The sequence below is a fragment of the Quercus lobata genome, chromosome 5 (assembly GCF_001633185.2).
Source record: "Quercus lobata isolate SW786 chromosome 5, ValleyOak3.0 Primary Assembly, whole genome shotgun sequence".
Lineage (NCBI taxonomy): Eukaryota > Viridiplantae > Streptophyta > Magnoliopsida > Fagales > Fagaceae > Quercus > Quercus lobata.
In genome coordinates, this window is record NC_044908.1 from 50424736 (window position 1) to 50448593 (window position 23858).

Consider the following 23858-nt stretch of genomic DNA (forward strand, 5'->3'; position numbering starts at 1 on the left):
AATGTGGCAACTTCCTCGTGGCGTGCACCAGGGCTAAAACTAACTTCTCAAGGGGCAAGTACCTTGTCTCGGCATCTACTAAGGTTTTGCTTACATAATACACTGGCATTTGTACTCCCTGGTCCCTTAGCAACACAGCACTTACGGCATGTTCGGTGACTGCGAGGTACATAAACAGATCCTCCCCGGGCTCCGGGGCCGTCAACCTCGGCTCCTTTGCCAAGTATTCCTTTAGCTCTTGAAAAGCCTCATCACATCTCTCGTCCCATCGAAACCCCTTCCACTTTTTTAGAAGTTGATAAAACGGCCGGCAGCGATCAGCAAACTTGGAGATAAATCGGTTCAGGGCGGCTAACATTCCAGTGAGCACTTGCACCTCTTTAGGATTGCTTGGTGGTTTGAGGCGGTTCACGGCCTCTATTTGGTCGGGGTTAGCTTCTATTCCCCGAGTAGAGATCAGATATCCCAGGAACTTACCAGCCCCCACTCCGAAAGTGCACTTCTCGGCATTCAGGCGCAATTTGTGCCGACGTAGTATCTCGAATACTCCCCGGAGGTCTTCGGTGTGCTGTGACTCAATTATGCTTTTTACCACCATGTCGTCGATATAAACTTCAACCGTGCATCCAATTTTTTCTCGGAACATTCTTGTCATCATTCGCTGATACGTGGCTCCGGCGTTCTTCAATCCAAACGGCATAACCTCGTAGTGATAGTTTGCATTCGGGAAAATAAATGCTGTCTTTTCTCGGTCCTCGGGCACCAAGGCAATCTGGTGGTAGCCCTGGAAGGCATCTAGGAAGCTCATCCTCGGGTGCCCATATGTTGCATCTACTAGCTGATCAATCTTGGGCATCGGGAATGGGTCCTTGGGACATGCCTTGTTCAAGTCTATGAAGTCCACACAAACTCTCCATTTACCGTTCTTCTTCTTCACTACAACAGTGTTTGCCAACCATTTCGGGAAGAATATCTCCTTTATGACTCCGGCCTCCTTCAGCCGCTGGACCTCCAAGTTTACTGCATCGACGTGTTCTTTTGACGCTCTTCTCGGTTTCTGCTTCTTCGGGGGGAATAATGGATCCACGTTGAGTCTGTGGACAATGAACTCGGGATCTACGCCGGGCACTTCATACGGGTTCCATGCGAAAACATCTACGTTCTGCAACAGGAACAACAACATCTCTACCCTTTCCCGGTCATTCATGCTTGTACCTATCTGGAAATATCTGTCAGTATCGGGAAGAATTCTTACCTTCAACACCTCCTCGGCAACGTCCGCCCCAGTTTCCCCCTGGGGCTTCTGTAATTGCTATGAAGTCTCTTTCTCGGCATGCTCGGCTTGACCGAGCTGTTCCTTTTCCCATCTGATCGCGGCGACAAGGCACTGCCTCACCACCTGTTGGTTTCCCCTTACCTCGGCAACTCCATACTCAGTAGGAAATTTTACTTTCACGTGGAGGGTGGACGGAACAGCCTCCATGGCATGAATCCACGGCCTCTCCAGGATTGCGGTGTACGGTGAGAATGATCGGACTACCATGAATGTAACTATAACTCCCTTGCCTTCCATGTCCACTAGGAGAGAGATTTTCCCCTCGGGAATTACAACTCTCCCGTCAAACGAGACCAACGGCGTGTCATACTTCGCCAAATCCTGGGTCCTTAATCCGAGCCCTTCAAAGAGGTCCGGGTACATGACGTCAGCCCCGCTCCCTTGATTAATCATCACCCTCTTCACTAGGAATCCGCCTATCCGGGCTGTCACCACCAAAGCATCGTCATGAGGTTGGACCGTTCCTTCCAAATCGTCTTTTTTGAACGAGATGGCTAGCCGTCCAACTTTCTTTTTCTTCTTGGATGATTCTTCCCCCGCACAAGCCACTGTCAATACCCTTTTTGCCGCTGCTGTTCTTCTTGGTGCGGCATGGATGACTTCGATTACCCCCAGGGGTGGTGGAGGGGGGTTCCTTTTCTGTTGGGCGCCCTGCCCGGCTTTTCGGTCAACGGAATCTGCTACAAACTCTTTCAGGTACCCTGCCTTCACTAGCTATCCGAGATGATCTTTCAATACTCGACACTGCTCGGTGGTGTGTCCCTTGTCTCTGTGATAGGTGCAGTATAGGTTTTGGTTCCTCCGAGATGGGTCGCCCCCCATTTTGTTTGGCCACCTGAAGAATGGCTCGTTCTTGATCCGTTCCAAGATTTTGTGCACGGGCTCTTTAAACGCCACATTAACCCCTTCGATTTGCACCTCTGGTTCCTGCATTCTGAAGTCTCTTTTCGGTTTCGTCGGCAAAATGCTTTGCCGAGATCTCCCCACTAAAGGAGCTTTCCCCCTGCTCTGCAGCCGGTCATCCTCCAAGCGTTTGTACTCCTCTATGCGTCTCATCAGTTGCCTCATATCCTCGGGGGGTCTTCTCGTCAGCGACTCCCGTAATTCAGAATCTTCGGGGAGCCCCATCCTGAAGGTGCTTGCTGCAATTTTCTCATTTCCTCTACCAATCTCGTTGTAGAGTTCCCAGTACCGGCTGGCATAACTCCGAAGGGTTTCCCCGACCCTCATTTTCATGGAAAGTAGTGCGTCAACCGGCTATTGCACTCGGCTGCAGGTCACGAACCTGCTGCCGAACTCTTGAATCAGCTCGGCGAAGCTGTGTATAGAACCTTTCCGCAACCCATTGAACCATCTAAGTGTAGTAGAGCTGAGACTAGAGGGGAATACCTTGCACATCAATGCATCATTGTGTGCATGCAAAGACATCATGTGGATGTAATGGCTGACATGCTCCACGGGGTCTGTCCTCCCCTCATACGAATTGAATGGTGGTCGCGTGAATCTGCTCAGCATTGGGGCCCGTTCAATTTCATCGGAGAATGGAGACCGGGCCGCCATCCGCAAGGCTCGGCTCATGGCGTCCATGGCGGCATTGTGGTGCAGTCGTTCCTCCGGCGATTCTGATCCTTGGTCGTCGTAACCATGCGACCGTGAGCGGTTCCGCCGATGACGTGGTTCCCGTGGTTGCCGGTGCGACTCTTGGGAGCGTGATCGGTCTCGGGATCGTTGCGTACCAGATCGGCTGGAGCCCTCGCCCTGATTTCTCCTTTGTTGGGGGTTGCGATTCCTTTCATGTCGCCGACCCCTTGCTTCCAGCTCTAAATCCATTACCTGTCTGCGCAACCGCTCCAGCTCTCGGTCTCTATCATCGTACTGCCGATGCGCCAAGACGCCTGAAACCGTCCGGTGTGTCTGGGCCGACCCTTCTCCCAATCCGGACCTTTCCTCCCCTCTTGGGTGCTTCCTATCTTCCTGCCGTTTCTGCCTTCTCTCCCTCCACGTTGATCCCCGAGAAGATCCTATGGAGCCGCTTGGTGCACGCTCTCCTGAACGCTCCTCAGACATTCCCCTCGTTTGAGTCTCAGTCGAACCACAGCTTCGTAGGAGAGCCCCATGGTGGGCGCCAATTGTAGGAACCAAGTATAAGACTTCTGGACCTTAAATCACTTGGGCTCACAATTTATTTGTAGTGGGCTTAAGGATTTCCTACTATGGGTCGTTCTCGGCAGAGAGACTCAAAGCAACACTCAATTGATGCTCTCTCCTTGACTGTTTTTTCTCAATTTTTCTGAACCCCTTCTTCTCCCAACTTTCTTCTATTTATAGCCAAGGTTAGTGGGGAGATTATGATTACAGTCACCGTTAGTGCTACTGAAGGTCCAATATTATCTGGTTAAAGTGGATGTTTAGGTGAGAGGGCGGTGCAGCATTTATGGTCTTGGAACTTGGTTCCATCTTGACCGATTATGTTCGGCAACTCAGTTTCCCATGCATATCACGATTTTCCCGGGCACAGCTCACATACTTGACCGGGAACGTTTAACCGATCACCTCTTAGAATTCAATACCCAAAACTTGTTTGTACATTAAGGAAGTTTCAAGAAGGGCGCAGGGTAACTGGACCTTTCTGCTGGGCCTGTGCTCAAGGCCGGTATGGGCCTGGGCCCAGGGCCTGTATGGGCCTGGGATCTCGGCTCCGTACGGGTAACTGGACCTTTCTGCTGAGCCTGTGCCCAAGGCCGGTATGGGCCTGGGCTCAGGGCCTGTATGGGCCTGCGATCTCGGTGCCGTACAACATTGATATATTTATTTATTCATTTCTTTTTGATGAGATTGATATAGCACTATTACCACAGTAGCACTACTACCATAGTAGCTTAGGCTTCATCAACTGTCCTCTTTAATATTTTAATAATATTTTATATTAGATTTAAAATTGATGACAATGGTTTACTATTTGGTTTGGTTAGTGATTTAAGTATATCAACTACGTTTTTTATAATCAGCAAATCAACCTTGACATTGTTATGCATTTAATTATATATTTGTTTATTTATTATGTTTGCTTTGAATTTAATTTTTTTTTATTTATCTTATGAAAGTTATGATATAAAAAATACATTTGAAATATAGATTTTTATGTTTATTTATGGATTATTTTAGTCAAATTTTTTTTATTTATATTAATTTAATATATTTAAATTAATTATGACGTCATCACGGTTCGACCTCGGTTCAACCTCGATTCGACCTCAAAAACCTTGAATCTCTCTCTTTTACGGTTTAGTGAATGATCCAGGTTTCAAAACCATTAGTATATCCGTATACTATTGAGAATAAATTTTTAAACGAAAATTACAAAAATAATTAAAAAATTAATGATATTTTAAGTAGTGTTTAATTCGACCTAAAATATATTTTAGAGAATAAATTTTTAAAATTTTTTTTTACCATTTTCTCACATTTTTTTTCGTCCCAAACACGTATGTATAGGGTCCGTTTGGGAACAACTTATTTAGATGAAACTGAAAACTTTATGCTAAAAGTATTGTAAATAAAAGTAAAAATTAGCTGAAATAATACAGTGAGACCCATAAACATTACCAAAAAATGCAGTGGGGCCCATAAATAATAGCAAAAATAAGCTGTAAGGACACGATTCTGTTGAGGCCTAATAAGGATGTTGGGCTCGCACATGAAAGATCCCTCACAATATGATTTGTAGAGAGTGGGCTTGAAAAGCTCGCCTTTGGTCACGGGCGATGTTCCGATCTTGATTTTAGAGGAATTCCTGTAGAAAAAGGAGTTGGGTTTGAACATTTAAGCCCTACAGAGTCGCATCCTCTGGGGTTGGACTCCTCGGACTTGATCCGAGGAGCATTCAGGTCTTACCCCGGTTACCCAACGGTGGGTTTTTTTCTGTGATGTGCATGTATCGTTCAGGTGTTTTCACCCATGGCGTCTTTTTTCCTGGAGGTCGGATGGGAGCCCCCTCCCAGGTTCACTTACTTTTTCTTTTATACTAGCCTGCATCCGCTCTCCTTCGTCCACGTGTAGGGTCAACCTTTACAAGACTGATATTTGTCCCATCAGTCTAATCCCAGAATTGTGGGGGATGGTTGATAAAGTTGAAGAATACGGCTCTGTTAGGTGCAGAGTCTTATCTGGGAAAGGTAGTAAGGATAACCTTTCCAAGATATTTTAGATCTCCTGACAAATTTGTTCATTTACCTCTTTTTTACCCCTCTCCTCATTGGAGCTTTGGGTCTGCCGAGGACTAAACTGTCCTCGGCTGCATCTCCGGACCATTTTTTGCCTTATACTTTTGAGCTCGGGCCATAACCTTTTTCGGCTTGGGCCTTTGGACTCCCTATGAGCAAGTGGGCCTGGCCCATAAATTATTGGGCCCCACAATAGCCCCTCAAAACCCTGCTGTCCAACATCCTGGTTGGAGTGGGGGGTTTTGGTAATACCAAGCCTTTATTATGACTCACTTAATTCAGGCTTTGACTGACGCTGGCGACTCTTCACCTGCCCAGGAAGTGTACCGGTTTACAAGACGCTCCTCTTAAATTCTTCATGATGCGCCTATGCCGTTTGGTTATCCGAAGCGCGTCTTTAATATCTTCTCTTTACGAGACTTCCCGGATTTAACGGTTATCGATGGCGTGGGGGAACGAAACGGGTGTAGTCTTGTTTGCAGATTTCCTTGGGGATCTGAACACATTAAGTACTCTCCCCTTCGGCCCCCATATAAAGAGGAGAAACAAGAGTTGTTTCTCCCACAGATGAATCCCTTTAATCCCCCCAAAATTTGAAACCCTTAGATTTCTTCCGGAGTTTACTTTTACTCTCCGGTTATACCTTAACCTGAAATACACTCACCAAAGTAGTTAAGCAATGAAAAACCCATTCCCCTCTCAGAAACACCATGCTCTAACGAAGCTCGAAATGGCTCGGTCAGGGCAAGGATGGCGGAGACTCAAGACGTGCCTCGCCTTCTTTTCAGCCAAAATCCGAAGCAGGGGCTCATCACGTCAAACTTTCGGCGTGACTGAGTCGAGAACTCCCATCATCATAACCAACCGCTCTCTTACGAGCATACCTAATATGGCCCCAGTGTGTTAGGAGTCAGGAACGAGGCAGGGACTAAGTGCCTCTGCTTCTTCCTCTCTTTGTTCACTGGTGCCCCCCTCCGCCTCCCTTTCTTAGTCTTCCCAGCACCAGATCCATCCTGGTGCTTTCTCTTCTCCCTCTTTTGCTCCTTTCTCTTTCTTTTCATCTCTTCCCTCTTCTTCTCCTCCTTCTTTTACTCATGTCCTCCATCTTCCTCATTCATCTTCTCCATCTTCTTCATTCATCTCCTCCATCCTCTTCTTCCTTCTCCTTCATCTTCTTCTTCCTTCTCCTTTATCTTTTTCCAAAGAAGGTTCTTATCTTAATATGAGCAATACTGAGGCAGAGATTGGAGAGATTTTGAAGACGAGTTTAAAAGACACCTGACTGTTCACTTATCTGTACGGCGGATGTTATCATTGCTTCGGTAGTTCACCTTTTGTATAGGCTTGTTTGAGCCCCTCTTTGTACGTTGTAATAATTTTTCATATTAATAAAAATTGTTGTTATTTGATTTCGCATGTTCTGTCTCTATGTTTTTATAAATTTGCAAGCGCTGCTCGGCACAATAATATAGCATTTGAATCAATGACGACTAAGGCCAAAATACTTGCTAATAAAAGATGTCACCATAACTTTAATAAAATTGTTTGTCATAGCGATGCGCACCTGTGAATAACGATACTTGCCCGAAACAATGCCGAGGTTAGGAAGTAATCATTCGAAGACATATCACCCGTAAAAATGGACAGCCCCCTTAGGCTACCGAATAGTGGAGCGTCCCGCCATCATCTAGCACTCTTATTGGCCTTAACAATTTACAGTATTTGAGCCGAGGACTTCCCCCGTCCAAGTAGTTGGTTTCCCCATAGGCTTGAGTCCGAAGACCATGCTAGGCCTTGGTTCTGTACAAAGCTTGTAATTTTTCTCTTTTGTACTTGGTTTCCCCATAGGCTTGAGTCCGAGGACCATGCAAGGCCTTGGTTCTGTCCAAAACTTGTAATTTTTCTCTTTTGTACTTGGTTTCCCCACAGGCTTGAGTCCGAGGACCATGCAAGGCCTTGGTTCTGTCCAAAACTTGTAATTTTTATCTTTTGTACTTGGTTTCCCCATAGGCTTGGGTCCGAGGACCATGCAAGGCCTTGGTTCTGTCCAAAACTTGTAATTTTTCTCTTTTGTACTTGATTTCCCCATAGGCTTGAGTCCGAGGACCATGCAAGGCCTTGGTTCTATCCAAAACTTGTAATTTTTCTCTTTTGTACTTGGTTTCCCCATAGGCTTGAGTCCGAGGACCATGCAAGGCCTTGGTTCTGTCCAAAACTTGTAATTTTTCTCTTTTGTACTTGGTTTCCCCATAGGCTTGAGTCCGAGGACCATGCAAGGCCTTGGTTCTGTCCCTGGGCCCCCATGCAGAACGGGCCTGGGCCGCGAATTTACTGGGCCCATAAATTAAGAGGTATTTCCGTAGTCTTTGGTCACGCGGTACTTTTTGGCGTCCCGGTGTTCGAGGTGCGCCTTCGCGAGACTCCTTTAATCTCAGGGTTGCAGATGGCGTTGGAAATCGAGCCGGAGACATTTTGTCTGTAGCGTTCCTTGGGACGCTGCGTGAATTAAATGCCACCACCTTATCTTTTTAAACAAATAGGAGAGAAAGTTGCTTTACCTATGCACAAATCCTTCAATTTCCTCCCTTAGCACATCATGTTTGAGGCGAGGGTTGGGGAAAAGGAACTCTCTCTGCCACAAAGGCGTCGTGTCCTCCTGAGACTCAAAACCGTGAGGTACGGGCAAAGGAGGCATAAATTCAAGGGAATATTCTGTTTCGACAGAGGGGAAAGGGCGTTTCTCCCTCTTTTAGTCAAAATCCGAAGCAGGTTCTGTTCATGCCAGAATTTTGGTGTGTCAGAAGAAAGATTCTCCGCCATCAGCACCTCTGCCTTGTTGCAGGCAAATTTTTGGTGAAGGCTCCTCAACTTCCGGCTCCCTGCACCTTTTCTTCAACGGTGCGAGGCTCAAGTTGGGTTTCATGCGCCTTTTCTTCAGCTACGCTAGCCTGAAGCTGGGCTCTCTCTGCGCCTTTTCTTCGACGGTGCAGGCCCCAAGCTGGGTTCTTCTGCTGCCTGAGTTATGGGCATGCAAAAGCATTGAGGAAGAACAAGGTCTTGAAGCAGTAGCCAACCTCTCCTCTGTGCTACCTCCTCGGCTTTATCTTATTCTCTTGCATCTTTCCTTTCGATTATGTAGTGAGCTTTGACATAAGCTGATTCCAGCTTTTCATTGTACGCTGTACTATTTCTTTGTTTTAGTAAAAAGGGAAATTTATTTACTTGTTTTGAATACTATTCTTTTTGCAACACTACTTTGTGAGAGGGTGTACTCCATGTGTGTGCTTCTTCGATGATACTTAGAGCGGGAAACCTTGAAACATAATCCAACTAATTCTAATTTACCAACACTACCAGGCATTATGACGATAATTCATAGTAAGTTAAACTTAGGAAACTGACCGAGGTAACAATTGAATATTCTGTGATAAGTGCGAGAATACCGTCCGAGAATGATAATCTCTAAATAATCCATCCGAGGGGTTGACCGTGCAGTAGAGAACTCAGATTGTTTTTCAGGCGACATATTGTTCTATATCGCATCGATCCCTTTGGTGCTGCAGATCCGAAAGCAGACTTGAGAATCCTCGCAATTTAGGAACTAACCCAATTGTTAGTGGAGAGTTTTCCTCGGATAAATCCCCAAGTCCCTGTAATGTAGTTTTTCCTTACAAGTAGTTGGTTTCCCCAAAGGCTTGGGTCCGAGGACCATGCAAGGCCTTGGTTTCTGTCCAAAACTTGTGATTATTTCTTTTTTTTTTTTACTTGGTTTCCCCATAGGCTTGAGTCCGAGGACCATGCAAGGCCTTGGTTCTGTCCAAAACTTATGAGATTTCTTTTTTTGTACTTGGTTTCCCATAGGCTTGAGTCCGAGGACCATGCAAGACCTTGGTTCTGTCCAAAACTTATGATTTTTTCTTTTTTGTACTTGGTTTCCCCATAGGCTTGAGTCCGAGGACCATGCAAGGCCTTGGTTCTGTCCAAAACTTATGATTTTTTCTTTTTGGTACTTGGTTTATTTTTCGACCATAAGCCCCTATACCGGGGCGGGGAAAGTTGGCTTGAGGCCGGAAGCCCCTATACCAGGGCGGGGAAAGTTGGCTTGAGGCCGGAAGCCCCTAGAGATGCCCGCGCCCTTGGCACTGCAAGGCGTAGCCCCTAGCAGAAGTTTATGCCGGAGCAACAACTGTATGTCGCCGGAGACGGAGGAAACGCCAGGAATTTCTGCTTGCTAGAGAGTTGACTCCACCGCCACCTGCGCCAAAGCGCAAGCTTTCCCACAGACGGCGCCAATTGTAAGGACACGATTCTGTTGAGGCCCAATAAGGATGTTGGGCTCGCACATGAAAGATCCTTCACAATATGATTTGTAGAGAGTGGGCTTGAAAAGCTCGCCTTTGGTCACGGGCGATGTTCCGATCTTGATTTTAGAGGAATTCCTGTAGAAAAAGGAGTTGGGTTTGAACATTTAAGCCCTACAGAGTCGCATCCTCTGGGGTTGGACTCCTCGGACTTGATCCGAGGAGCATTCAGGTCTTACCCCGGTTACCCAACGGTGGGTTTTTTTCTGTGATGTGCATGTATCGTTTAGGTGTTTTCACCCATGGCGTCTTTTTTCCTGGAGGTCGGATGGGAGCCCCCTCCCAGGTTCACTTACTTTTTCTTTTATACTAGCCTGCGTCCGCTCTCTTTCGTCCACGTGTAGGGTCAACCTTTACAAGACTGATATTTGTCTCATCAGTCTAATCCCAGAATTGTGAGGGATGGTTGATAAAGCTGAAGAATACGGCTCTGTTAGGTGCAGAGTCTTATCTGGGAAAAGTAGTAAGGATAACCTTTCCAAGATATTTTAGATCTCCTGACAAATTTGTTCATTTACCTCTTTTTTACCCCTCTCCTCATTGGAGCTTTGGGTCTGCCGAGGACTAAACTGTCCTCGGCTGCATCTCCGGACCATTTTTTGCCTTATACTTTTGAGCTCGGGCCATAACCTTTTTCGGCTTGGGCCTTTGGACTCCCCATGAGCAAGTGGGCCTGGCCCATAAATTATTGGGCCCCACATAAGCTGAATAGTAAAATAAGCTGACTTTTTCGGTACTATTTATGGGTCTCACTATATTATTACAGCTAACTTTTACCTTTAAAGACTGTACTTTCAACAAAAAGTTCTTAATTTCAACAAAATAAGCGGAATCCAAACAGACTCGTAATATAAAAAAGAAATTTTAGATAAAAAAGATCATGATCTGAGACTTGCTGGCCACTAAAGGCGGTAGTTGGGCATTAGAGACCATGAAAGTTTGTGGGGGATGGTGGTTGGGTGACAAACAATGGGGGTTAGAGGTTCAATTGGTTAGATTTTAGACCCCTAAACACACGAAGTTTAACCTAATTTTATTGTGAACAATGTTTCTCTCCAAACTAGTTTGGAGAAAAACTCTTCAAACTTCTTATAAATTTCTTTTTTGGGTGTGAATTTTGAAAATCTAACCGTTGAATTTCATGTTTCTTATGTGCTTAACATGCATATCAAATTTCATTCAAATCGGATGTTATTTACTATTCGATCAATAAACTTATTTTTTACATACAATTTTAGATCATAAAAATTTGACATTTTAACATTTTCTTCATGACGTAGCGATTGACCTTTGATTTTTCTTGAAATTTTGCAGGCATGAATGATATTATACGAACATGCAATCCAACGATTAGATGTTCAAAATTATGAAGAGTTTGAAAGATTTCTCGTCAAACTAGTTTAAAGAGAAACTTTGTTCTTTTATTGCCAAGTGTGAGCGACTACATCCCTAGCCCACCAATTTTTTCTCAAACTAGGCCTAACCCATGTGAACAGGTGGGATCGTGATGCTCAAAATGTTGAATTCATTGTAAAATGTACTCCCCCCTTCGAGGGTTTTACATGGAGTCACCACTTATTTAATTTAAATGGAAAAATAAGAAAACCTTCTCTATAAAAAAATTCTTTTATTGTATTAATATATATGACAATTTACATCAATTTTGTAACAAATTTTACAATGCTTTTTTGGTCCTAGATACAATCTAAGAAAGTAAATTACATTGCCTTGTTTCTTAGTTACATTCTAAAAAATGTAAAATTGCATATACAAGAGCCTAATTTACGAGATGGGAAGGGATTAAGCACCCATCTCGCTCGGTGAAACTAGTCTCCTAGGTTAAGATAACCAATATCATGTTATGTCAAACAAATGCAAATAATATATCACACAAACATGTTAATTTGCAAGAATTGTAAACAAACATGTGCTGGGGAATTTAATGTAAAGAGAAATAAAAAGTGAATTTGTTAGATAACAATAAGAAAGCATGAAAGTAATGGCATGTTCATCCAAGAAGTTAATGTAAAACAGAGAATTCCTAAATTAGACATGTTCATCCAAGCATGTTTAATAGATCATAAAATTAGATATGTTCATCCAATCATGTTATAAAAGATAAATAATAACTTAGAAGTGTTCATCCAAGCATGTGAAAGAAAACAGAGAATTGTCATGCTATTTGTCATCCACACAATTGCAAAGAGAAAAACAAAACATAAGCATATTCCTCAAGGTTTTTTTTTTTTTTTGAAGAAACTAGTGCTTTGGACTTAGTGTTATAATAATATGAGTTATAAGAGTATAGTACATCCGTATACTATTGAGCAGGTAGTATTTTAAGTAGATTGGTGCACAAAATTTGAATTTCTTTAAACCAAAATTACAAAAATAATTAAAAAATTAATGGTATTTTAAGTAGTGTTTAATTCAACCCAAAATATATATTAGAGAATAAATTTTTTAATTGTTTGGTTGCATTCCTGAAAATGCTAAGGAAACCATATTTTTTACTACTTTCTCACATTTTTTTCATCCTCAAACACATATATAATATAAAAAATAAATTTTAGATAAAAAAAGATCATGATCAGAGACTTGCTGGCCACCGAAGGCGGTAGTTGGCCATTGAAGACCAAGAAAGTTAGTGGGGGATGGTGGTTGGGTGACAAACAATGGGGTTTGGAGGTTCAATTTGTTAGATTTTAGACCCCTAAACACACAAAGTTTAACCTAATTTCATTTCCAAGTTGTTACTTAAGTCAATTATAAAGATATTAGGTTAAACATAAATCAATCTGTAAAGTTGTGATTTACAACTATGTTTTATGTTGACTTTATTCCATGACAAAAAGTGTTGTAATTGCTTTAATTTTATTCCTTGTATTTTGTGGGATTTTATTATATTAGGTTTAGTATTAAGTTGGTGAAGAATCGAGCATGAATTGAAGAACAAGTGGATTTTGCAAGAAGCTCGCGAGAAGCTAACCCTCGAAAGAGCCACGTTAAAAGCATATGCTGAAAACTGAAGAGTCATATCAGGCTGTCGATTTCGCGAGTGTCTCACGGGTAAGGCTTTCTTGCAAGATACTCATGAAACTCTCTGCCTGGAGGATTTTTAAGTGTGACTTTCTTACCCTTCACCCATACTATGATGCCGTTTGGAGTGGGCATTTGCGTTTTTAGATTTTTTTTTCCCCTGCGCATGAACAATAACATCACATGGGATCATTGTGTAGGGGACAAAAATACTATTCATGCACTATTTATCACTGTTCATAGCACTATTCACGCACTAAAAAAAATTAAAAATAGGTCCCACAATACTATTCACACATTTAAAAATTATTTTGTTATAGTATTTTCAGTTTTCAGTTTTCAGTTTCAGCAACAATAAGTTCAATCCAAACGGACCCTATATATACTCTCATTACCCACAAAAGTATGAGAGGTCATTCAGAGAGAAAAACCCTAGATAGGTTTTCTACAACACACACACCCATCTTTTAAAGAGAGAGCTACTCATCCTTAGTGAAAATCATTCTAGTCTCTTCTCCTTCCCTCTCCTATTATCATACCTTGAAAGGAGATTTGTACCCAAACACAACCCACACCCTTTCAGAGTGTAGAGAGTGTTTTGGAGCTTCAGAAGCTTTAGGGATTTGCCAAAAGAAGCCAATCATTTGGCGAATGCAATTGGGCGTATTGCGAGATTCGGAAAGTTAAAGAAGACATGACTCTGAGAAGTCCATTAGTAGCAGGAGTTTAGAGGGCTCAAGTACATTGGGTAGACTAGGCTTGGAGGGTCTTTTATTATTCGTGTACTCCAACTTTATTCTCTAGTGGATCGATTTACCGCTTGGATGGCAGCGAAGAGGTTTTTCGCTAAGTTCTTCGGCTTCCTCTTCAATAACACATTTTGGTGTTATCTTATGTTTGCATCTTTCCTCCCTACTCTTTTAGCTTTCATTTTACTATTGATATTTGATGAATATGACTTAGAGTAGTTTTATCATTTGTTCACTTGCATTTACTCTTATTCTACACTTAGTTTAAGTTAGAGTAAAAGCAACCGAGCCATAAATTTCAATTGGGGGTCTAAACAAGCTCTTGTGTATTCACACAATTTCGATCTTTCACAATCATATCATGCAACAGAGAAGTAAATAAGATATAGATATGATGATCCAGGAAAACAAATGAAACAAACCAGTTTCAAGGTAAAAAAAATCTGGAGAACTATCCCAAGAAGAACAATCCATTATATCAAATAGAAGTTTACAGTCAAGAATATTTAATTCAACGTAAACTTAACTATGAGTATCAAACCTAGCTCTGAAACCTTAAACTTCTTTGATATGGATCTATTCCAATGTGAACCTCCAGTTCACACTTTAAATCTCCAACATAGACCTCTAGTCTACCTCATGCATGTAATGTGGCTAACTAAGAGCATTTGCACTAGTCCATTTAAAATTTTGTGGCTATTTTAGTATAAGAACCTATAATTTTTTGCTTATTTTACACGATCACTTTTCGAAAACACCCACATTAGATTGTCTATTATACACTATTTTATTCAAATAATATATTTTTTTTATCAATATCTCTCTCTCTCTCTCTCTCTCTCTCTCTCATAATTCCATGTCTCTCCTTCAACTCTCTTCCTCTCTTACATCCCAAACCCAAACACTCACACATGGCAGCAAATATGGCGATTTTTTCATTGGGTTTTTTGTGTGAGTTTTTCGTTGGGTTTGATTTTAATCTGTTTTTGGTTTGGGTTTGGGATAGCTTTTTTGATAGGTTTGGGTTGATTTTGAGTTGGATTTTTTGATGAGTTTGGGTTGATTTTGGTTTTTCTTGATTTTAAGTTGGATTTTTCGATAGTTTAGGTTGATTTTGGTTTGATTTTCCGTTGTTTTTGGGTCAATTTTGTGTTTGGATTTTCAAGTATTGAAATGTGGTGGTGGTGGTTGGGTGGTTCTCTTCTTCTTCTTTTTCTTTTGCTAGGTTATTGTGGATGTTGGGGAAGACAGAGAGAATCTAGCAAGAGCAATGGTGAGAGAGAAAAAAAGAATAAACTAATATTATATATAGTTACAATAACCGTGTAAATATACACAATTAATATAGCAAATGTGTAAATTGTAATAATTTTGTAGTAAATTGTAATCATTTTGTATTTGTCAAAATTCATATAATAAAAAGATATTGAGTGAAATTGTAACCTTAAACTACAATCAAGTTTGTACCCAAACTTTATCCTAAAAATAATTATCAATTAAAAATAAGTAAAATACTTAGGGCATATTTGGTACATTGTAAAAGGCACTGTAATGTAATAACTATTCTTATAGTTTAACTATTCAATAGTTTGGTTATGTTTTTATTATAGGGAATAGTCATTTTTTATGAATAACTATTATCTAAAATGAGGAATAACTATTCCTCTCTAAAATGGTTGTAATAGTTATTCCTTAGAAGATATAATAATCTCTAACATTAATATATTTACAAATAAATAAACTTTCCATATCCACCTAACAATTATAGAAATAAAAAATCATCAAAAAATAACTCATCTCTCTGAAATTTAAAATATATTATTTTCAAGGAAATATAATTGTATGAATGAGATATTTCCTAAAATAGATCATAAGTTTTATTCTAATGTTACAACTCACAATCAAACTAATGGATAGGTTTAGTTATTCCATTACAATCCATTTTATTCCCGGTAATAAAGATTACAATACATTTGGTAACCGTTTTTGTTTTCTATTTTTAAAAACTTTTTTTTGGGAATATAAAGAAAAAAATAATAATTTTCTTGTATTTTTGGAATAAAAAATATGTTTGATTAGTTGAAATTAAAAAAAAAAAAAATAGTTTTTTTGAAAAAAAAAAAATACTTAAATATGTTGTTATTAGGATTTGAACTCTAATGCTAACTCATTAAATGAGACAGAGTCATTAAATCAAATGCGTGTTTTCTTTGCCTTTTGAAAACTATAAACTGAAAACAGTCTTTTGCATTTTTTCAGTTTTCTTTACAAATTGGGTTTTGAAAACAGTTTTTGTTTTCTATCTATTTTGAGTTGCCAAACAAGTTTTTTAGTTTCAAAAATAGATAATTGTTTTTTAAAAATATAAAATAAGGAGAAAAGCAATTACCAAACATACCCTTAGATTTAGTTAATTAATAAATAAGAATAAAATTAATATCTATTCAATAAAATTAATATTTTTTAAGACATTTCAACTAAATTATCTATCAAAATGGAGTTCAATGTTCTTTACAATCGTGAATCATCTATAATTGATTTTATATTAAATTCTAGAACAATTTTCCTTTCAATGATTATCCTATATTTATGGATGCAATTTAGAACCACACTCTAATAAACTAATATCAATTTTTCAAAATTTTGGTTGAAAATTTCAAATTTCATACCCTGGTGGCTTCCTCCATGGTCAAGGACCTAAAGATATTGGTGGTCACTTAGTTAATTGTCCAATATAAGTGGCAACACGTGTGCGTTGGGTTTTACTTAAGATTTTTTTTTTTTTTTTTTTCATTTTTGTCCAAGTTTTTTTTTTTTTTTTTTTTTTTTTATTTTTTTTTTTTTTTTTTTTTTTTTTTTTTTTTTGTGTGTAAATAATCAAATTTTTAGTTTAAGGAAATTACAACTTACCCACATGTAGTTTGGCCGAAATTTAAGTTGCCTATTTGTGGTTTAAAAGTTGGCACTTTACTTACCTGAGGTTCACTCAATTAAGTTTCGTAACCCACCTCTGTACTTTCATCATTAAAAACATGAAAAACATAACAAAAAATAAAAATCAAGATCTGAAAGCATATTTCTTAAAATTGTGAAGCTTTGACTTAAGGACATTCTTCCTCTTCATAAGAACATTCTCATGCCCATTAATCCAAACAAAACTGTCAAGGGATAGAAAAGATTGAGAAAGAAATTTGTATGTGTTTGATTTGATCAAACTTCTATGAACTTACTTTCATAACAAGGTTTTACACTGCTAATTTTCTTCTTATGGAATCTAGTCGTCTTCATATCTAATCAAACTTCTAAATTCCAGTTTATTTGATATTGAGTGGAGACCTTTTCTAGTCTATAACAGTATAACTTATATTTTTAGATAATATCTGTCTCGACCTCCAATACAATGATGTTGATTTCAATTAGTGGGGACGGGAAACAATTCTTTATTGAGTAGAGTCTTGTGTTTGACCCAGTTTTATGGTCATCCTTGCCAAATCGTTCTGCTTTTTCCTCTTGGTTTAAAGTATTAACCAATAGAAGCATTACATTATATATTGTGAGGAACTTTATATATATTAAAAAAAATATATATGGAGAAACTATTGGCTCTACTATTCATCATCCTACTAGGGACAATAGGTTGCGTGGAGACATACCGATCATTAGTCTCAGTTTATTTGTTTGTTTTTTAGTTTTGTTTTTTTATCACTTGTGTTTATTTTTCTGGTATTTGTAATTATGGTTCTTTTTGGTTTGGCAGGTCACACCAAATGTTAATTTTAAGAATGATCTCGGATTAGATAGTTTAGGTTTCGTGGAGATGATTTGGATTGATACTTGATAGGTTTGAGAATGTTCTTTTGAAGATGAAGAATGTTATGTTTTTGTTATGTTTTTATTATGTTTTTAAAGGTGAAAGTACAAAGGTAGGTTACGGAAGCCTAACGGAGTGAATCTCAGGTGAGCTAAGTGCCAAATTTTAAACCATAAGTAGACAACTTAAATTTCAGTCAAATCATAGATGGGTAAGTTGTAATTTGTCCTTTCAGTTTTTTAGAAATGAATTAGCTTTTAGTTTTTTGTCCCTGAATTTTTTTTTTTTTTTTTAGAAAAGAGGTTCATATGTAAATTTTTGGCAAAAATGAAAATTTATACTTTCTAATTTTACTATATATATATATATATATATATATATATATATAGATCATTTAAGTATGAAGTTGTTATATTAATCCAACTAGTCTTTAACCCATGCAATGCATGAAATAGTTAAATAAACATTAAAAGAGCAATGTTATGTTTACAACATTTTCGTAACAACTTCATAATAAATCTTATGTGGCAATTTTTAATTGGTTCTAAACAATGCTTATTACTTAAATTGCATTGAAATTACTTCTTTTTTTTTTTTTTTTTTTTTTTTTTTTTTTTTTTTTTTTTGTCTTCTAATATCAACTTGCAACTTAAGATTTATTTGTGAAAATATTGTGGACGTATCATTTCTCATATTAAATATATTTAGTTTAATTAAAGGTAATAGGACTTGAAAATGAAAGAAAATATGTAATTTTGTTCAAAATAAAGGTTACATAATTAAAAGTAATGAAAAGAAAATAAGCATTTTAAAATAACAAAAATGAGTTGATGTATAAAATTGTGAGGCTTTTTTGAGCTTAGGTGGCACATATAAGAAGGTCAACAAATAGTTAAAGGTTTCAATTGTAACAACACTTGAATTAATGCAATTATATCGATTCAATTTTTGTTTGTTCTTTTTCATTTAAAGTAGTTTTTATTGTAGCAACTTGTGTTTGAATAATTTATTTTATAGAAGTTCTCTTAATTGAAACAATTACTATACCCACTCAAATTCAACAATTCGACTTTGAGACAAATTTGACAAACATTCATTTGGTGTTTGCAGTTGTGGGATGGGTCGGATTCGAACATAAAATAGAGCCAAGTGGGCCCGACCCGAGGAGGTTGAAGTTTCATCCTCCTATTAGTTCTGGCCCAGTGTATTGGTAAGAGCCCAAATATTGAAACCGAGGAAGCCGACCACATGAGGAGTCCGAGGAGCGAACATCCCTCGGAAGGCTTTATACAAGCCACCTAGAAGGACAGAATGCGAAGGAAGAAGGTAGAGACGTGCAAGTAAAGAAGAAGGGAGATATCCAGATAAAGTACCCATCACCTCTGCATTTAATGCACTGCAACAACTCTGCTGGCTACATTAATGGCAGAATGACTCCTGAACAGTGCTCTCACAGCTTGCAACATATTCTACCACCAGCAAAACTTTGATGGGATGAGAATATGAAGGAAGATCATTGGCTGTACAAGTGGAGGGCTGAGATGCACCTTAAATAGATATATAAGGAAGGGGAATTCCTCTAGAATGGGGGGGGGGGGGGGGCACAAACATTAGAAAAGAAATATACTCTGTGTATCAATACTCTATAACCCAAACTTGAGCATTATATGAACTAAAGATCCCTCGGATTGACCCGAGGAAGAATTGAACACTGAAATCTTTTTCTTTCTTATGGAATACATGTTGTTTTTACTTTTTATATTAGACATGAAATTAGACCATTAAAGCGTATACAAGCTAACCTCGGAAACCCATTCTCTACAAATTAGTTGTATTGGGCAATTTCATACCAACTTTCTACCCATCTAGAATTGGCATTTGATTTTTGTTCACTTATCGCAGTAATCTAAGGATGTACCACGATTGAAAAAAGAAGACCCTTTGAAATATTCATTGGTGTTTGCAGTAAAAAATGTAATGTTGAATTACTCAATTTTTGCAATTTTTACCAAAAAAAGACGAAGAAAAACACACACACGAAAGAATTAATAAATAAAATTCCCATGTATTCCCTCTCTAAGTTAAGAAAACATTCAAAAATAATTACATCATATTAGAGCATCCCCAGCTCCCCACTTTAGTCTTTTCTTGGATAATTTATCATATAATCTAGGGCTGCTCTACAGCCAGTCTAGGGGGTTCAAATCCCCTGACCTGGCCAAAAATAAAAATTATATATAATTTATTTTTTTGTTTTGGCCCCTAAAATAAAATTTTAAACACCCTAAACCTAAATTTTGTTTAATCTTAGCTGAAATATGCTTGAATATGATCATCTTAGTGCTACTTTCGCAATATTATTTTCACAATAATTTTACAATCAAGGTTAAGTGGCAAGTTTTAATTGGTTTTTATCTAGACCCACAAATGACATCACTTTTTTTTACATATCTTTAACAACTTGCCACCTAGATTTTATTGTGAAAGTGTTGTGCAATGGCTTTACTTTTAAAATTGCTGCTTTGTTTTTAAAAATAAATAAACCTTCTCTTCTGACTCTCTCTGGACTCTGGTTTACTTTGCCATTGGCCACAAAATGAAATTGTTTTTCCCTACACTTTTCTTCTTCATTAGCAAAAAATTATACCATTTTTAGGACACAAATTACAACACTATTGACCCCCCTAGAAAAAAAAATCCTAGAGCCACCACTAACCAAATCATATCCATTTGTATAGTTGAAGCTTTAGTAATTGCCACAAGGAGTCAAGATAGAGTTAAAAAATAAACACTATGCTCAATGAGGAATTAATAGGAATGCTCATCACTCTAAACAAGAATAAAAATTTGGATTTATTTCATAAAATCTTGGCCAAATGTAGTGGAAGAGGAGAATGTAAGAATTGTTGTTTAATTTTGGTTTTGGCTTCTGCTTATAAAATTGAATCACAATATTCTGGTCATATTGTCCAGTTTTACAATTTCACTATTGTAGGCATCACAAATCTGAATTAAGAGAAATGCTAAATACAAAGGGTGTAGCCCTATAACTCAAAATGTTATACATGAAAAACACCACAAAGCAAAGAGTGATAGGAAAAAATTATAAAAATTAACTACTAGTTCAATGCTTCAATTATATCCAAGGAAAGAGCCATAATTAGCAAAGATAGATTGTACTTTTGGAGTCACTGCCTTGAATACCATGTTGTTCCTCTTAATACAAATTCACCACAGCAAACAAAGAGTAACTACTTGCCATGCCATTTGACTCACACAGTCCTATTTCTAAATCCTAATCTCAAAGCTGCCAAAGCCATTAGACTCCTACAGTCCTATTTCTAAATCCTAATTTCAAATTAAGCTACCATAATCTTAATTGCTAATGCAGGAACTGCCCAATAAACCAAAATAGAAAAAGAGGATAGACAAGGATACCATGACAATATAAGACAAATGACAAATGATTTACTGTCCTCCCCATGGTTCAGAACTCGCCAAAAGCTGACTAATGAGTCATGACCCCCAATTCGGAACTTTACTAATCTAGAAGATCTTGTGGAGTTAACAGTAATGAGCGCTTTCAAGATTCATTATGTTCTCTTTTTGATATTCAAAATTGAAGAAGTAAAACTGTAAAAGTTCAATTTCTCTTTGCTATGAATGAAAGTCTTCACTGTATGTGGAATTTTTAAAGCTATTTTCATTTTAAGTGGCTGAAATATTTAATACATATATTCTCCTAGGATGAAATTCAAAAATAGATTTGAACAAATTAACATCATTTTCATAGCATTCAATGATGATGGAACTCCAAAAACCTGTCCTTACATTGCGGACAGTTGAAACTCTTCAAGCAATGAGGATCTTGCCTTCTGCTACTAAATGAGTACAAAAGAATAAATTAGTAGGGAAATGGACACCATCCAGTATATGAAAATATACACCTTACGTTAACCTTCTTTCTCATGGGTAAACTTGAAAACTTATAAAGGAACTAAAGAAACCAAAAAAAAAAAATCAATGAAAAAGGAGGGCAAAGGGCATCTTACACGTCATCTTCAATTAAAGAGCTTCGAAACAAGTTAAGTTTTAAATTTCTAACAAAAAATATATGTAAATAATTGTTATTTAAGTAGTCTGACATGTTTTCGTGACAAGCTAGTTGCTCAGGGCCTTGCCATGTGAAGTTATTTTATGAAAGATCACTGCAGCAATGCACTGAAAAAAATAAGATCAATTCCTTGATTAAAAAAAGAAACAAAAACAAAAGGATTATATGAATCGAACTAATAGTATTTGGTATTTGAACCCTAAAGGCATGTCTTCAAGGACGGAGCCAGGACTTGGAGTTAGGAGGGCAGAAGTATAAGCCAAAAAAAAAAAAATTTTGAAACTCCAAATAAACATTCATTTAATAAACCATCAACAAAGAAAAATACACAAAATTATTGTTTTCTAAGATATTACAATTCAGTTATTTATGAAAATGGAACTCGTCATCTTTTTAAATCTTCGAAATCATCTATGATTGAATCCGTACTAATTGTCGCAGTAATGTCCCTATCAATGAATAACATCATAGCGTCTGACAAAAACTCATCTTCCATTTTGTTGCGAAGGTCAGTTTTGATAACATTTATAGCTGAAAATGCTCGCTTTGTAGTTGTAGTAGAAACGGGAAGAGTAAGCACAAGCTTGACCACTCTATAAATAAGCGGATAGTATTCTGATTTTCTAGTTCTCACCATCCATTGGCACAATTCAGAAATATTTTTCAAATTCTTGAACCCTGAATGTTGAACTACATCATACTTATAAAAATCAAGTTACTTTTTCAAATCATTCTTTTCATCATTTGTGAAGTCTATTGGATAAAAATTATCTACCAATGAACAAATATCACTGACTCAAAAAGATTCATATGCCTCTCGAGAGTCTAGAGCTGAGATAAGCGTAAGTAACTCCATGGCAAGCTCACTAAACCAATGATTTAGTTCCTGTAATTGAGAATCTATTCCTGCATTAAAAATATCTACTTTATAATAATGCTCATTTCTAAAGTCCTTTTGTTGATGATGAGATCGACCAAATCTTGCAACATAACGAGCATTCATATTAGGGACATCTAAACCACGTTCCTTACAAAATGATATCACAGTAGCTAGTATGTCATCCCATTTCTCATCTCTAAATTGTTGAATAAGTTTTTTAGTTGATGAAACTAAATGCATAGCATATAAAATGTCTTGTGATTGGTTTTGCAAAGCTTGATAAAGTTTATCCGTCATCCTCATAGTTTCATTAACAAAATGCAAGATGAAGACAAATTCAAATGAAATTAATACCTCATAAGCAGACTCTGCTTCTACTTTTTGTGAAGGATTTCCTTCACCCATAATTTTCAGTAGAACTTCACTTGTTGGACTAAACAACTTTATCAAGTTAGAAACAGATTTATAATGCGAACCCCAACGAGTATCTCCAGGTCGCTGTAAAGTGACCATCTGATTAAGTCCTTTCCCAGTCTCAAGCTCTTCAATATCAATCAAATATTCAATGTCAGAAGCTCTAGCAATTTTTAATTGCTCAATACATTTGCATGAAGCACAAATATTATTGATAACCAAAATAAATTTATTGAAAAATCCATTTAGAGGGACAACTGCTTTTGATGCTCCTACTAATGCCAATTGTAAGCGATGTGCAAAACAATGAATGTAGTAAGCATATGGAAAATAATTCAAAATCAAAGCTTGTAATCCATTCCACTCACCCCGCATGTTGCTTGCACCATCATATCCTTACCCCCGAATGTTTTGGATATCTAAGCAATAATTAGAGAACAAATAATATATCTCCTTTTTAAGGGTTACTGTTGCAGTGTCAACAACATGAACAATCCCATAAAATCGTTCTCGCACAAAGCCATTTGTATCAACATATCTTAAAACCACAGCCATTTGCTTTTTCATGGACTCATCACGAGCTTCATCAACCAATATGCAAAACTTTGCATCACCAATTTCTTCCCTAATTTCCTTCTTCACTTTGGTTGAAATAACATGTAGAATTTATTTTTGAATCTGAGGTGATGTGTAGGTGGCATTTTTTGGAGCTTTTGCCATTATTTCAACAATATTATTATTATAGCCCACCATCAAATCCAATGTTGTAAGAAAGTTTCCCCGATTGGTTGAAGTAGAGCTTTCATCTCGACCTCTAAAAGCAATAGCTTGCAAGGCAAGATGTCGAACAACATCAATTGAAGCCTTCAATCGTACTCGATTATTTGTAATTTGTTCTGAAGTGAAATTGCTCACTACCCTGTCTATGTGT

The 23858-nt window shown here is 38.0% G+C and overlaps 1 protein-coding gene across 1 annotated transcript; it reads right to left on the reverse strand.

Moving 5' to 3' along the window:
- Positions 1-22429: 22429 nt before the first annotated feature.
- LOC115990636 (zinc finger MYM-type protein 1-like) lies at positions 22430-23302 on the reverse strand. The gene has a single exon (XM_031114447.1). The coding sequence runs from the start codon at positions 23300-23302 to the stop codon at positions 22430-22432; it is 873 nt and encodes a 290-aa protein (XP_030970307.1).
- Between the last annotated feature and the right edge of the window lie 556 nt (positions 23303-23858).